Source organism: Podarcis filfolensis, assembly GCF_964270895.1.
Source record: "Podarcis filfolensis genome assembly, chromosome: 9".
NCBI classification, from domain to species: domain Eukaryota; kingdom Metazoa; phylum Chordata; class Lepidosauria; order Squamata; family Lacertidae; genus Podarcis; species Podarcis filfolensis.
This window is the reverse complement of record NC_139610.1, coordinates 2,609,365-2,626,254: the sequence shown is the minus strand read 5'-3', so window position 1 is coordinate 2,626,254 and position 16,890 is coordinate 2,609,365. Positions and strand designations below refer to the sequence as shown.

General features: G+C 42.5%; 2 protein-coding genes across 18 annotated transcripts in view; one reads left to right on the top strand and one right to left on the bottom strand.

Moving 5' to 3' along the window:
• The window catches only part of LOC310770151 (solute carrier family 2, facilitated glucose transporter member 3-like), a 28,026-nt gene extending 21,735 nt beyond the window's left edge, over positions 1-6,291 (top strand). For all 4 annotated transcript variants that reach the window (XM_083630554.1, XM_083630553.1, XM_083630552.1 and 1 more), the window contains 4 exons: positions 162-266; positions 1,600-1,701; positions 2,377-2,580; positions 3,292-6,291. In XM_083630554.1, the coding sequence (XP_083486680.1) occupies positions 162-266; positions 1,600-1,701; positions 2,377-2,580; positions 3,292-3,519 (639 nt within the window). In that variant the 3' untranslated portion in view covers positions 3,520-6,291. The remainder of the gene's footprint in view (positions 1-161; positions 267-1,599; positions 1,702-2,376; positions 2,581-3,291) is intronic.
• ABLIM2 (actin binding LIM protein family member 2) overlaps positions 2,101-16,890 on the bottom strand; it is a 59,934-nt gene continuing 45,144 nt past the window's right edge. For 6 of the 14 annotated variants that reach the window (XR_014551968.1, XR_014551969.1, XR_014551971.1 and 3 more), the window contains 5 exons: positions 14,545-14,603; positions 11,990-12,044; positions 10,009-10,074; positions 9,788-9,868; positions 7,966-9,132 (listed from right to left, as the gene is read on the bottom strand). Coding sequence is in view for 2 of the 14 variants with exons in the window: in XM_083630451.1 (XP_083486577.1) it covers positions 9,019-9,132; positions 9,788-9,868; positions 10,067-10,074; positions 11,990-12,044; positions 14,545-14,603 (317 nt within the window). In the remaining 12 variants the exon portion in view is untranslated. Of the gene's footprint in view, positions 2,246-7,965; positions 9,133-9,787; positions 9,869-10,008; positions 10,075-11,989; positions 12,045-14,544; positions 14,604-16,890 lie in introns of those variants that run through there. The other 8 variants (XR_014551965.1, XR_014551966.1, XR_014551967.1 and 5 more) reach the window with 3 other exon arrangements.

Genomic DNA, 16,890 nt, shown 5'->3' with positions numbered 1-16,890 from the left:
CTTTTCTGTGAACCACCCTGAGACCTCTGGGTATAGGGTGGCATATAAAATGAATAAATAATAGTGAATAATAATAAGATAGACGTTGAATTTCCCTGCTTAGCATTAAGAACAAGGTGAGCTCCAGACACCAGCAGTGACAAATATTTATCTGCCTGTAGGTCTTTTACTATTCTACTGAGGTTTTTCAAGATGCTGGGGTGAAACAGGCGGTGTACGCTACCATTGGTGCCGGTGTGGTCAACACCATCTTTACAGTTGTATCAGTAAGTAGTCTTTGGCAACATGGCATTCATGTACTTTATAGCTGAGTCAAAGTCTCCCCTCTCCTTCTCTTTATATTTATCTTTATATTTAGAACAATAGGGAGGGAGGTAAATATATGGCTAGAATTCAGGGTGGGTACTCAGTCCTGTGACCCTGTGCCAGTGGCGTAGCGTGGGTTGTCAGCACCCGGGGCAAGGCAAGTAATTTGCACCCCCTAACCCGTGGATTTGCGCCCCCTAACCCGTGGATTTGCGCCCCCTAACCCTAACCCCCAGATGTTGCGCCCGGTGCAGCCGGCCCCCCCTGCACCCCCCACGCTACGCCACTGCCCTGTGCTTAATTGTTCTCCCCACTGGGCGACATTTTCTTTTCGAAACAGGGAGCGTTGCTTCCTTCTCCTTCCTTCTTTCCCGATTGTGTTGCCCTGAAGCCAGATCTGCCTGTGGGCAGGAGGCAGTTTCCTAGTTTGTCCCTGTCATGAGAGAGGATGGAATGCTGCTGCTGCTGCTGCTACATGGGGAACAACAGGGTCGCCCCTGTTTGCGTTCCTCCCCACCCCCACAAGCACGGAAATGTTTCCCAGCTATAGAACAGCAAACTGGGAGGTGGCGTTTCTTCTCTTAACCAAAGTGACTTCAGATATTATAGCAGTACTACTTGAGCTATGAGTTTTAATTCAGTTCGTCAGTTGGCCTTTGTTCTCATGGGTTATCAGAGTAGAAAATGAAAAGGGTAGTTGTTTTTTATATATTTGAATGGTCTATCTTTATATATATTAAAAATGACTGGTAGTCTTTGCTTATTAAAGTGTTAGGGTACTGTTTCAGGGTTGGGGGATGGAGAAGAGATTTCAGCTACGTTGGGATGCAAATTCACAGGACACTTCACCAGCCTGATGGTTGTTATGATCATCATTCAATTACAAAAGGTAGTAGGTCCAGTTGCGGACAACTCTGGGGTTGTGCGCTCATCTCGCTCTATAGGCCGAGGGAGCTGGCGTTTGTCTGCAGACAGCTTCCAGGTCATGTGGCCAGCATGACTAAGCCACTTCTGGCCAGCTAGAGCAGCACACTGAAATGGTGTTTACCTTCCCGCCAGAGCGGTACCTATTTATCTACTTGCACATGACGTGCTTTTGAACTGCTAGGTGGGCAGGAGGAGGGACTGAGCAACGGGAGCTCCCCCCGTCGCGGGGATTCGAACTGCTGACCTTCTGATTGGCAAGCCCAAGGCTCTGTAGTTTAGACAAACTCTGAAGAGGAGGCGGCGCTTAAGTTTGGGGAGAGCGCTTGCCACCAAAAGCAACATTTTATTTTTCTTCCCATTTTCCAGCTCTTCCTTGTGGAGCGTGCAGGCCGCAGAACACTCCATTTGATTGGCTTAGGAGGCATGGCCATCTGTGCTGTCCTCATGACTATTTCCTTGGCATTGAAGGTAAGCCGTCACCACCCCTGCTTCCTGGTGTGTCCGCAGTGTCTTTGGGGTCAAAACAGATCAGGCATACATGCAAGTGTAATGAAAAGAAAGGAAATGGCTTGCAGGTTGGAATCATTATAATAGCATTGCAGCTGATTTCTCACAGGCCAGGATGTACACTAGTCCACTAGCAAGCAAGACAGCCACAACCAGATCACCCTTATTTTGGAGGTCATGGTTTCCCCCCTCCCCATGTTGTCCTCACAACAACCCAGAGGCTGAGAGGCAGTGAGTGGCCCAAGGTTGCCCACTGAGCTTCAGGGCTGAGTGGGGGTTCCATCCCTGGTCTCCCAGGTCCTAGTCTCCAACCCTCTAACCATTACTGGTTCTCACAGGTGCGCTAGCTGGGTATTTGCTTCATGCTGTTGCTTCTCACAGGCTTGGCTCAAAGGTTTTCTGCAGGGAGAAAGTAATTGCAGCTCGCTTGCACCTGGATTCAGATCTAGTCTTGAGTTGGGAAATCTGGCGGCTGGGTTTTTCTTTCTTAGCTTCAGGCCCCTTTCTGCAAAATATACATGAAAATGAAGCAGATGCAGATACAGACTCTAAAATACTTTGCAAGACACAGGCATGTTTGCACTCTTCTGTCTCAAAACTGCTAACTGCTGTTAATTCTCTTTCTCTTTGTAACAGGGCATTGTATCCTGGATTGGCTACGTCAGCGTTGTCGCCACGTTAGCCTTTGTGGCTCTCTTCGAAATTGGCCCTGGCCCAATCCCCTGGTTCATTGTGTCTGAACTATTCAGCCAGGGGCCTCGTCCCGCAGCTGTGGCTGTAGCTGGCCTTTCCAACTGGACGTCCAATTTTCTTGTGGGCATGTTGTTTCCGATCCTAAAGGTAAGAGAGTTGCTTTGAGCAATGTATCACGATCTGTGTATTGGGTAGTTAACAGTATTGCCAAATCACAATGTCAGGCTCCTGTCCCAAGGAGTTCTCAGTCTAAAATCGAATAGAATGAGAAAGGTGAGAGGGCAAGCAAGGGCACTGAGAGGTGAAAATGAGCAAACAAGAGTTTGCCGCACTTGAGAATAGTGGTTTGGAGGAGCTTTAATGAGTGGTTTGCTGGTGTGATAACATTTGGGAAAGTGTTTTCTTTGCAACTTGCAAGGATTAAAATAGGCTTGCATTGGCATGATACACGTCCGGTTGTGCAGGAGCCCCATGCAGAGCCTGGAATTTGGCCTATACATACTGCATGAAAGGGAATGAGAGGGAAAGTGGAGAAAGAGGTTTCTGGATGCCCTGACCTGTCGCCCCTTCTCCCTATTGGTTGCTCAGTTAGCAGCCACACACACAGGTCAACTTGGGCCAAAGCTCTTTGCTTTTCTTGTGAACCCTCAAGTGGCCAAGTCCTCCTGGTCTGAAAAATGCCGCAATGGGAAGGCTTCCTGCCACAGGGCGTGTAACAGCCGCATCAGGGCATGATGTAGGAGAGCTGGTGAGAAGCATATGCTACATGCAGAGGACTCTGATGATGGACCCCATAGCTATGTTTTTAGGCCTGTGACCTTACTGAGGTCTTTACTCTTTCTCTTTTCTCCCTTGCAGAATGTCCTCAAACATTATGTTTTCCTCATCTTTGTTGGCTTCCTCATCTTCTTCTTCATCTTCACCTTCTTTAAAGTCCCTGAGACAAAAGGCCGGACTTTTGAAGAGATCTCCAGTGGCTTTGAAAGGAGAAGAGAGGATGGTATTCTTCCAGCAACCATGGAAAAGGGGCCAATGGTGGAACTGACTAGCATACAGCCCACTAAAGATGTTGCACCAAATATTTAACAATGTTCTGTTCTTGACACTTTCTCGGTTCTGAGGATAATCCTCACAGGGGGGAAGCAGAGATACTTTTTTAATTGCTGCTATTTCTTCATTTCCCCGTCAGCTTTTCCTTGTGTGCCAAGACTCTTGCCACATGCTAAAACAAGTTAAATGCAGGGAAACTTGCCTTGCTTACAGTGCTGGAAGGCAATACGGCTTTATCATTCTCCCTACATTGCTCCTTTCCCTGTCACTCATTCATAGAGACCTAAGAAATGGCTCCCTCCCCCGCCTCTATTTAATACATTCTCCTTGCATCATTACATGGGGCTAACCCTGTATAAGGGGGTTCTGGTCATTTACAGCTTTGAAGTAAATTATTTTCCTGTAAGTGAACTGATGGCTTCTCCTATGGTCCTTCTCTTGCCAGAGTGTTTTCTACAGTGTGGATGTGGGGAATGGCTGCCCAGAATTATTTAAATCATGGGTGTGCATGGGAAAGAGCTATTTATTTCATCAAATGGGAGTTTGCTTCATCTTCGGGAAATAGGGATAAAGAGAAAAGTCCTGCCCCCTTTTGTACTATTCGAGAAAAAATGTTTACTAGAGTTTATTTATTCCTGTGTCATTTTGCTTGTAAATATTTATTTTTATGTAAAATAGAAGGAAGTGTGGACTGGGAATCACTATGACTGTCAAAGCATTTTGGTGGTAGGCAGTGAAATACCAAAGAGGAAAAGGTCACTCTGTAGGTGGTATACGGTCCTGCGGAGATTGTGCTTATCACTTTTTAAGGGTCTACTGTGCCGTTAGGAAAACTGAGCCTTGGAGAGAACAAGCCTGTAGTTCTATGGACGCTTCTGTGCTTGCCAGACTATTTGGTGAATGTGTTGAATACCTGTCGTTAAGTATTACTTGAACATTGTAATGATAAAGTAAAGAAGGCATTGCAACTTGATGGATTCAGTCATCCCATTTCCAGCTTATAGGCTGGAGGCCATTTCTTGTAGTGATTTTTTAAGACATGAATGTCCTGTGGCTGCTAATGTGTGAACGTATTATTCAGGAAGGGGGACATAAATGTCTTATTTCGAGACCCATCCAGTCTTTATGGACATCAGTATTTGTAGGGTCTCCTAATTTGCATTTGCAATATGAGAATTGAACCTTTCTGTGAGGGCATCCACCTCACACTCTGCACTAGTGAGAAATGAAAAACCATCTCCAGCCATCTCTGGAGGCCTCTCTGTTGGTTCCCCTGCATTCCTCTTCTTTTCGAAGTAGACACAATTCTGTATCACATTTTCAAGCATATTAGGGTCCTGGAATTCAGTGTCTCTTAAAGGCGTTGTGAAGTAGTAGGATGACATTGACCTACTGTGTCTTGTGGCAGTCATGATAGTTTAGTGGTTTGTTCTCTCTCTCCCCCTCTGTCTCTTTTTTTAAAAAGAGTAACACAACAGATGGTATTTATGAAATTGAAACGAAACTAGTTTTCCAAAATGTATTTTTGTAATTAATTATTTTATTATTAAATGAAGTATGTGGCAATTTATTGACAAGAAATAGCTTTGGGCTGCAGACGATAGAATGTAGGAATAGAGACTAAAGCTACTAAAACTGGATACTAAAAAGTTGTAACCCCATTTATCTGAAGAGCCTGAGATCTCAAATATTTGTTAGCCAGAACTAGGGCTTATTTTACTTGAGATTTCGCTCTCGTCTTGCGGGGAATGTTCTGTTACAGGTACAGATATATGACGTAGTGCAATATGCTAGCATTATGTTTGTTTTAATTCATTCCACTTGAAGAGGAAGCCAGTATATATTCATGATCTCTTCCCTGTTCATGCTCATTAACCCAGTGGGACAATGTCCATACTCAGTGACTGCATGGGAAGATGTCTACCCCATAATCTTAAACCAGTAGTAAAAATAATACTGTCTCCCTCACCTCTCCAGGGGAACTCTGGGAACTATTGCTTTGTGACATCATCCCTAGTATGATGTGGTCTTCCTTGGGGCATTGAACTTTGGGAGGTTTTGAAGGAAGTGAGTGTCTACTGTCTTGGGAGTACCTGTTACATTCATAGCTTGGAAGAGCCTCACTTCCAGAACAACTGAAAAGAGATTGTCATAAACACTGGAAATTGTTACCATCCGTTTATATTGATTATTGCGAATTATCTTCATGTTGCTTCTTTTTGCTGCTCAGCCTGTTACATAAAACTCTTGAGGGTAATGAGATGGTGGTTGCAGTAGGATGCCTGCAATCACCCTGAAGCGAGAGAGAGACTGGCAGTCCCCAAACCTTCCCTCATGGCTTGAAACATTTGGCATCCAGTAAAGGCATGAATAGCCTGTTCTGACACAATCTCCTTGGGCTTCCAAGATGGATGGAGCCTCTTTTTGTGCAGCAGAAGAGGAGAGGCAGCTTGCAAGTGTCAAGCATTGTGGTTACACTCTTTTAAAAATCCATAATTTCTTTACCCAAATATCTATCCCCTCACATCCACTCCCCATTTTTGGATCCTGCTTTCTTTTTCTTTTTTGAGTTCACACTTTTTTTATTTTTTGACCTTCAGTCCCGTCCCCCCCAGCATCTCTTCCAAATGGGGTGGCAAAAGCATTCCTGACCTTGCATTCCACACTTCGTGCAATGCCTTGGGTTGAAATTGTGTAACTCACTTGTTCCTTTTTGTTTTCTGTACTGTGAATATTTCCAGTGGGTTTTATAATTTTTGTTATTGTGAATGTGTTGGATGTTTTTAAAATAAAAGATTTCGGTGGAAATACTGCATACCTGTGTGTATAATTTCTAGCTTTGTAATTTCTCCCCATGAGACAACAAACAGCAATATAGTTCTACTAACAGTTAACCTTTTCATGCAGATTCAAACCCTGCAGATCATTCCTGGACTTCCCATGCAGCAACCTGCAAAATCACTTAGACCCTGCAGATCTTCCACTCCACATCAAAGCTCTTCCTTTGCACTGATCATTTCTGCAGACCTTCCATGCCTCCCTACTGCATTTTTCTTCCTGCTGTCCCTGGCAGCTCATACAGACCTCTACATTTCTACAAGCAGGACAGGAACACCCTCCTTTCCCCGCCTCTGACTGGGTCTCTGCATCATCAAGCCTGCTTGTGTGGCCCTCAGCAGAACAAAGCCAGTGTTGGTGTCCTGGCTAGCATGATAGAGGCATGTTGCTCACTGGAAGGTCTTGGGCCAGTCACCATGACTCCAACCTGCGCAGGGTTCCTGTGAGGATGTAGACTGCCTTGCTGAATTCCTTGGAGGCAAGGCTGAGATAAATGTTACCTATTCAATGTGTGTTTGTAGTGATAGAAAGCAAGAGCTTAGATATGTTTTGGGACGCCACTTGACAAGAGAGAGGATACCACAAATTTCCCCCTGTGGTGTATAAAATGAATATAAAGAAATTAAACTACCAAACTACTGGTAACAATCATCTCCATCCAGGTCAGAAACCATATATGTACAGTACATGTAGGAGAGGATCTGGAAAGGGAGTGTATTTCTTACTATGCTGTTTGCCCATCTGACCGCTTGCAGATGCCTAAGCTCCCAACTATTTTAAGTTTAAAAAGCAAAACAGCAGCCATTTCATGTAGAGTTATTTTTCTCTCTGAGATGAGCAAACTTCTATCAAGTTTTTTCAATTAGTGGCTTGAATATTAATAGGTATGGTCCAGAAGTAATCTGTAGCAGAATGAGGGCAATTCGCTGTTGAAACAAAATACAAATGGCATGCTAACAAGGGGCTAAAACTCCCATTGTAAACATAGTAAAAAAACCTGATGACCCATAGGATTACAGTGGTACCTCGGGTTACATACGCTTCAGGTTACATGCACTTCAGGTTACAGACTCCGGTAACCCAGAAATATTACCTCGGGTTAAGAACTTTGCTTCAGGATGAGAACAGAAATTGTGCTCCAGCGGTGCAGTGGTAGCAGGAGGCCCCATTAGCTAAAGTGGTGCTTCAGGTTAAGAACAGTTTCAGGTTAAGAACGGACCTCTGGAACGAATTAAGTACTTAACCTGAGGTACCACTGTAGTTGATTTATTAAAAAATCATATTAGGCCAAAACCTTTATGAAGCCAACGAAAATGTCACAAAATATTGTGCAAGCTTCCAACGTCTCCAAAATGCTTCATCCGGTTAGGCCAGAGGTTTTCAACCTTTTTTGAGTCCATGGCTCCCTTGACCAACTATCACTCTTTCTCAAGGCACCCCAGGGTGCCACGGCACACTGGTTGAAAACCACTGGGTTGGGCAGTAAGCAAAGCTGGAGGTGAGGAATTTGCTGGTAGGTATAGCCAGATGTGACTGCATCTGGTGAGAATCTTAAGACAGAGAAGAGGAAGCTGACTAACCCAGGATATCATGGCAGAAGTTTCTTTGCACAGGTGCATGCAAACACAGACAAATGGTTCTATATTATTGATAGATTTTTTTTTTAATGACGCCACATGTGAACTGAATTTTCTATTTACTTCTCTCTATAGCAGCACCTCCTTAAGAGAGGTGAACAGTGGAGTAACAAACCATATAACATGTGAGTTACAAAACAATATTTTTAATATGGACAACCACTGTGTGCATAGAATCAATATTAGTTACACATTCTTTGTATGTGAAATGTAGAAAAAATAGAAATACAGTCAGAATTGCACAGCCTTATGACACACAAGAATTTACGCATTTTTGTGATGTGAAAGTTGAATTACTACATGATCTCCAGCTGGGTAAACCCAAAGTAGTTAGAACTTTGTCCCACTGAAATAAATGGTTCAGGCATTTTAAATCAAGTACTTCATCTAAAATAGGTTGCATGTTGAACTGTCTGAATGGTACTCTGAACACATGTACATCACAATCTATCTTTACTAAAATAAAAGATGGATAGCTATTTTTCATTTGCTACTTTACATGTGGAACAGCAGATTGTATTTAAGTGAGAGAATGAGACTTAAAGTGCTTTATTATAGGTTTGCTTTTATTCCTAAAAAGATGTCACACACAAACATTGGCAAGAGTGACTTTCTGACATGCTTTTCTTTGGCCTTTATCACATTTGCTTCAAAGTAGCACATTTTTTACCCTCTTGGGGAAGATTTTTTTCATCAGCATATTTTGATTTTGTATAGGTTTTGCTCACTAGTGCAAAATGTAGAAACAAAACAGTAGCCGATTTTTTTGTCAAAACTACACATTTCCTTCTTATTTAAAATTACTTTTTTTTTGCAACAGGCAACAGCTAAAGCAATCATTAATTTAAAGCAAGGCTTGTTATATACTTTTGAAGACCCAGTAGCTACTGAGATATTCCTCTGGGTCATGCAAATGCCATGTTTTCTCTCTCTCCAATTTTCTGTCCCTACCCCTAACACAATGAAGCTAGACAAAGGGTCAACAGCAGGCGCAGATGATAAGCTGTGGCAAGAGTGCAGTTTGTTTTCATTAAGCACATTTCAGTTTGTCTACGGGAGGCTAGAAAAGCAGAGCTTTTTTCTTTAGCTCATTTCTTTTCCAAAGTGCAAGTCGTTCAAATTGTTCAATGCTCATTTCGAAGACTTCCTGGAACTGTTCAGGGGACAGGTGATGCTTGAAGAAGAAAAGAAAGAAAAAGCAGTAAAAAAAATCCTTACTTTTATGCATGTATTGTGCTAGAAATAAAAATGTGAAGTTTTGAATCAAATTCACAACATATTTGGGAAACCATTTGCCCCCAAATCATACATTAAAATGTCAAAGAAAATACTTCTCTATTAAATTTGTATTGCATCTTTCTGCCCGCAGCACTCAAAGCAACCAACAATCAGAATGAAAATACAGTAAGCCATAAAAAGACAAAGCAAGTAAACAGAAGGACAGGTAGATACCAATCAGGATCAGAAAATAAAATAATAAAACACCAAGTGTGGAGGCTCAAAGCCTGTCCATGGCCTCCATTACCCCGTGGTATTTGGAAAAGGAAAATACTTACCAAGTGTCCCTGTTCCACATGCCTTATGGAGGATATTCTAGACCCCTTAGGAGTAGACCCCTTCCCTTAATCCAGAGGCAGGGACAACTTTGGTTGCTCCAGAAGGGGAGGAACCTCTTTCCCTAACCCAACTAGAAGAGTCCTTCAACTCTGGATCTAGCAATCACTAACTTGCTACTTTCTGTGCCACTCACCTTCCAAATGCCACATCTGCTCAGGAAATTCCAACACATACAATTCAAAAATAAATAAATAAGTAAATGCATTCCTTACCTCCAGCCTAGTTCTGTCTACATCCTTTGGTAGCTTCACTCGAACTCTGTTTGTTACAATAAGTGTTTCATATGGATAAACCTAATGCAAAGAGAAAGTGTGACACTAGAAAGATGCATCCCTTGTGGAAATTTTTAAAAATGCAAATGGAACATATTTGTATCTATATTTGATGTATTTGATTTTAAAAGGACTAAAGGAGAAAAAGGAATATACTGAACCTTGTTAAGAAGGGCTGATTCTCAACATTCTCTAAGTGTTGTCAACAGCAACCCTTACCTTGTATTCTGCAAGAGACAGGGGGAAAAAACTGGCAGGTTAGAGCAGAACTGGCTGTTGCTTATATACTACATTTTGAGAACTGGTTCAAGTATTATTTCTGTGGGAGATTTTAGCAGTCAAACCTAACAATGCATATATGCTAGTTAGTATATGAAGGGGTTAAGGACCACAGAGTTCTAGATCACTAGAGTAGGCTCAATGATGTCACGCCCCCTCCTTCTCCTGAGAGCGAAGGCTTGTTTCCTGTTCCTATTTCTCTCCCTCCATCCCTCTCACACTGCAAGCAATGGAGGCAGACACGCCTCAAGTTAGCTCTCTGCCTCAGACATGTGTCAGCGGCTGCTTTGCTGCATTTTTCTACCCAAGAACATTTTCCGGTATTTTATTGCTGTTGCATAAAGAAAAGTGTGTGCCTGTGACCTTGGATTAAGCAAGTAAAGCACTTTTAAACTTACTTCAGAGTGTGGTCTGTTTCACGGAGGAGGGTAGAAGAGGTTGAATAGCCTATTCCTATGTTTCATTAATCAGCCTAATGATCAGATTTAAACTCTTTATGTACTAGTCCCGTTGTTTTTAAAAGCAGGCACTAGCTGTTTTTCCTTTGTTAGCTAACCCACACATGTGGGTCTGCAGAGTATTAAATATATCCTCTTCCCTACACCCATCAACTTCTCCCTGTCGACTGCCATCAAAAAAGTTTACTGTGTGGAGTCAGACCATGTAGAAGCTGCAAGCTCCAAAAGACAGTGGCCAAGTTACCAGCTGGGGTTCCCCTCACATCACACATAGCCCCAACCCCTGTTCTGAAACAGCTGAATTGGTCAAGACGCTCATGTTGGTGTTTAAGGCCCTGAATGTCATAGGCCCCAAATACCTGAAATATTGCGTCCTTCCCAAGGACCCCTCGGGTGTTAGGATTGGCAGAGGGGAGCCTTTTGGTGATCTGCCACGCTCAGAAGCTTAGGTGGTGGCGGCAGTCCCTAAACTGTGGAACTCCCTCCTCTTCTTTATGCAATACTCATTGAATGCGAAAGACACGTGAGATGTACATTTTCAGGACCCACCTTATTTTTGTGATTACGTTTTAAACTGTTTTCGTGTTTTATTTTAAAATTCTGTTTTAGTTGTTGTAACCTACCCTGGGACCTTAGAGTGAAAGGCAAGTAATAAATTAAGATGATGATTATGATGATATAGCGCTCCTTATCATATGCTTCAACAAGTAATATATATTTAGTGCAGGCACTTCATATAACACTAACATATCCTTAATGGCTGTTATGTTGGGATGTTTTGTACAAATGGGAAAGGGTGGGCTAAAACACATTCAGTATTACCACATAGAAGAGGGGGTTTGTGTGATGCTCTCATGATGGCCCTAATGCCTGATCCAGTAGTTTTCAACCTTTTAGACACCTGGGACTGGGTTTTAGCTGAAGAAGTAATTTGGAGACCCACTTCCTCATTTTTAGCTTTCATCTGTGTGACCCACGTTGGGTCAGACTTCAATTCAGTAGCAGGTCCCAACCCACCAGCTGAAAACCAGTGAAATCTCAACCATCCCTGAGGTTGTGAAATCACTATAGCTGCACACTCCGCTGACCTCTCTGACCCAAACATTAAGATTATTCGTCATAAAAGCAATTATGCTGGTAATCTGATGCTAAGTTTGCAACTCCTGCACTGATGCAAATGCATTAAATATGAAATCCATTCTACATTGTGCAAAGCAGCCTGAAGTTTGTTTGTTATTAGTGGTATGCAGAGAGAGTTTTGAGGTTGCCAATTGCTCAGTTCTGGTGAGTGCCTGAAGGTTATGCAGTCTTAGCACAACTCATACGGAGAACAGCGGTTTGGGATCCCTCCCTCCCAAACCCCCCTTCCTTTGAAAGGCAGAAATGGGACAGTTTTGGGGTATACCTCTCTTTCCCCAAGTAGAATCCTGGTCGGTGTCATACTGGGCCATATCTGCAGCCTAGGACAGAAAGAAAAACGGTGTTTTGTAAATTAATTCAATAAATAATAAAGTATAATGCAGAAAAATGCCATCTATAGCGTGCACTCTTTAATATAACACTTTACCTGTGATGGGAAAGTGACAAATCAGCTGCAACATGCATATGGATATGGATATGATGAAACTTTTTGAAGTGGTCTATAAATATCTATAACCACCATAAAAACAATAGCGATTTTACTAAAGCCAATTTTTAGTTTGGAATTCTTTAGGCATACGAATTATCATGTAGCTTTATTACTGAAACTAGGTGTGGTTCAAACCTTGTATTTCAAGGTGCTGTTTTTTCTTGAGGTATCTGACAATGGTTGTGTGAAATATCTCTAGCAATTCTGTCCAAAGGGGCCTGTCATTAATTATTTCACTGAAGTAACAATGATATCAGGTTGCAGCTTATACACACTTAGCTAAGAGTAAGTCCCACTGAGCTTTTTTGGGCTTAATTCTGAGTAGTCATAAATATGATTTCACTGTTAATCATCTTACTGAAGTAATGCTCCATTATTTACTTTTATTAATGTCAAGCTCACATTTAAGCTAATGCAATTCATTTCACTTTCTCATTTTATTTTTACATTTAGCTTGAAGGAGAGCCTATTCTAATGTTTCCTCATAAGTACAGGCAACTTCCGATTTGCGAGGGGGTTGCGTTCCAGGTCACTGTGTGTGACGGTGGAGCGCACATAAGCTTGCGCTGCCCCGTTACGCTCCCGCCCCCTTTTCCGGTCACGCAGTCAAACGTCAAACGGTTGCTGCCTGTAATTCTGCTTATGAATTTTATTGGGGTGATTATTTTCCTTCCTTTAAAGAAACAATGTCAAATTTACATATTATGCATCATGATAAACGCATTCATCAGATTTAAAGTGTCTCTATGTTCTTAAAAGGGACGTGGGTGGCGCTGTGGGTTGAACCACTGAGCCTAGGACTTGCTGATCAGAAGGTTGGCGGTTCGAATCCCCAGGACGGGGTGAGCTCCCGTTGCTCGGTCCCTGCTCCTGCCAACCTAGCAGTTCAAAAGCACATCAAAGTGCAAGTAGATAAATAGGTACCGCTCTGGCGGGAAGGTTAATGGCATTTCCGTGCGCTGCTCTGGTTCGCCAGAAGCGACTTAGTCATGCTGGCCACATGACCAGTAAAGCGAGATGAGCGCCGCAACCCCAGAGTCGGCCACAACTGGACCTAATGGTCAGGGGTCCCTTTACCTTTATGTTCTTAAAAAAGAAAATAATCAGCCATGGTGGTACCACATCAAATGAGGAGGGCTTTTTAACCCTTTCCCCCAAGTTGAGAGAGAAACAGAGAAAGGAGTAGTGGGAGAATACATCTGTTTGGAGATAGCCTTAAAGAGGCACAGAAGTCTATGGAGCTGGTAGCCAAATATATTTACCCACAGAAAAAAATCAGAACATATAGAAGTAAAAATCACATTTCCCACCTGAGGACAGCTCTTAAAGTTGTGATCAAGCCACCTGACAGCTGGCTCTTTCTGCAAAAGCAGATCCAGGGCCTCTCCAGACACATGTCTTATTGCAGGTATTTGCAACAACGAACATTTTCAATGCAGATTTGTACTGATTTCCCCTCCTGATACATAAATGTTCTTCAATACTCTTGCAACTTTGAACTGTGCTGTCCTCCTTTGACTCCTCTCCATAGCTGTCAACTTTTCCCTTTTCTTGCGAGGAATCCTATTCAGAATAAGGGAATTTCCCTTAAAAAAGGGAAACGTTGACAGCTATGCTCCTCCCAGGCCACTGTTTACGTTCCCTCCATGTTCCCACCACTGCCTTTTCCAGCAGTGGACCCTCACCCTGCTCACACAAGCAAAGCCACTGGAACTGGAAAAAAGATCAGGCCTGCAGGAATTTTGTCTCCTTCCCCACACTTTTTATTTAAGCGCAGAATGTTTGCGCTGTGCCACCGTGCCAGCACTATACTCTCACTCTTAACAGGCTGCGATTGCTGTGCTCAGTTTCACAAAAATGTCATCATCATGAAGCGTACGTGTGAGTGGCTGCACTGAAGAACCGATTTCAATTTGGCACATTGCCGTGGTGGCAAAGGGCATCAAAGGTGACAGTAGAAAAACAACAACAGGAATATTTCTAGTGTGGAACTTTTGAGGCATTGCTACTTTTAGCATGTGACCATCTTAAAAGTTTTAGAGTCACAAATGAACTTGAATGCTAGAGCACATTTGAGCACTGCCGGGAACACACAGAATCCTGAATACACAATTTAAAAAAGAAGTCTAGAGCCCCCCACGCCTTCAAGGGGCCAGATGAAATCCAGCAAAAGGCTGAATCTGCCCTCGTGGCATAGATTACTCACCCCTTATGCCAGATCAGGCTAACAAATAGCCTGACCTGGCGCAAGCACAGGGAGCTAGATGGTTCATCAGCCTAATCAAGCATGTCATTGTATTTGCACTTAAGACATTTTTATGTCTACCTACATGGTGTAACCCATTCTTTCCATAGTCAGGAAGAGAAGCAGATTTGGAATATGGAAATCCTACAAAAGAGACAGAAGAGATATCTTTTTAAAATGCATTGTCTGATATATGCATAGCTCAATAAGCAAGAGGTTGCCTCAATAATTTTAAGTTGTAGTGTAGAAAATAGACAGGTCTCTTCAAATGTATCAAAATGGAGGCGGAATCTGCCACATCCACTCTTGAGTTTCTGTGTATAAATGCTTTTATGTTATACATTATTTTATAGGACAACAAGCTAACATATTTCATGAAGGATGAGCAGATATAAGGATTATATCCATTAGACTTCTTCCAGTCTGAAATTGAGGGCTGAATTTCCATAAAATGTCTGTATTATACTCAAAAATGAGGGAAGGAGCAGGGATAAAAGAAAACCGGCAGTCCCTGCAGAGTGCCTCAACTTCTACAGAACATTTTGGGGTCATGTGGCATTTTCCAGATACTCCCTTTGATGTTCTAGGTTAGGCACATTTAGAAGTATAGAAAAACCTTTCCATTTGGGTTGGCGATTGATGGCCAGTCAGTTAAACAAAATATATTTTTGAAGCTTTCACATGCATTAATTTAATCTAATTCTTGCTTGGAAATTTTGTGGGTGTGTTTATATTGTAATCTGCTTTGGCCTCTGGCAGTGAAATGAGACAGATCCCTCCCTCCACAAGAAAATAAAGAGGTATGAGTGGCTCAGAGAAGACAAGTGGTACAACTGGTTCAGCTGTGAAGATTTAGAACTGAATGCAATTTCTAAGGCTAAAGGAAACACTGAACAGTATTTCAATTCAGAGAAGTGTTCAGAATCAAAAGCAACTCATCGTGGGTGTTAAAGAAAATGTCAAATTTCAGTGGGTATAGATACAATTCCAGATGCAACAGAAAACAGAAAGCAGCCATCAGTGAGCATTGAGGCCTCTCGGTCCAGAAGTACCTAGTGCTAAGACCTTAAGTGCTGAACAGTGTGATTACAGCTAGGATCCTGTGAACATTAAAAAATAATAATTATTGAAGATTTTATTGGTTTACCAAAGTACATGCCTTGTATCTTTTTTCAGGTTTAAGAATCTTTTTTGCATTTGAAGTGAAACATTAGTGTTGTATACAGAATAAAGTTGAGGAAGAAGAAGGGGGGAAGAGGGATAGTAATACTTGGTGTGGGGTTTTTATGTCAGCGTCATTTGGGTAGGTTCTTTTTCTATTCCTTTATTATATTTCCTAGGTAGTGAGAGAGGTTGCTGGGGGCCCAGGGAATGGTTGGTTTGCATGTGGGGAGGGGGGTTGTTGGGTCAAGTTAGCCATATTAATTTGTATGCTGTTGGTGGGTTCTTGCTGTTGTCTTGTTGGGCTGTGATATCCTGTGCACATTTTAATTCTGTATGAATCACTTCTGAATAAACAAGGGTAGAATCAGATTGCCAAATTAGTTTCAGCGGGACTTAACTAATTCTCTCTGGGTTGTACCCAGAATGTTATGATGGCAAGAGCTTCGCTGCAGATCATTTGGGATTTTATGAGAGCTAGATGGCACGCTGCAAAAATATGTAAACACAACGTTTATTTATTTAATTAAACACCCAGAAAAATACTTTCATTGGAACTAGAATTTAGTTGCATTTTAGGTAAACACTTTGAACAACTGGACCACAAGACTATATTGGCAAAATAATGCTATTATGGGATTCAGAATAGTTCCTGCTGTAGCTCTTGTCACAGGGCTGCTGGAATGGTTCTGGCTTGATTTAAGGGCCCAATTCTCCAAATGGTTAGGGGCATATTGAATCCTGATTCTGTTTTCTGCAGCATTGGCTACCCTGCCCAGTTTGGTGCCATCTGCAATTGGATGACCATCCCCTCAATTCCTTCATCCATGTCACTTATGAAGACAATGGAGAAGAAGAGGCCCAGGACAGACCCTGCAGCCCCCTTGGTGTCTTCCGCAAGCTTCACCAATAACTCAGAAGGAGCAGTTCATAGCGCTGGGGTGCTTTTGGATCCATCTTTGTCATTAGAGCCCCTGGTGACTTCTGTGCTCAGAAGTGCCTCGTTCAGGCTGGGAAGACACTGTGGCCGGGATAGCCTTACTACTGTTGCCACATGTGCTAGCAACCTCCCAGGTGGACTACTGCAATATGCTCTATGTGGGGCTGCCCCTGAAGTTGGCCCAGAAGTTGCACCTAGTAGAAAATGCAATGGCTTGAATGATCAGTCGGGCAAACGATAGGAGTTGTGCCTGCTTTATATATTGGGGTGGGGGTGCAATATGGATAGTACAGATTTACAAAAATGTATAACAGGGACAAGTGTTCATTC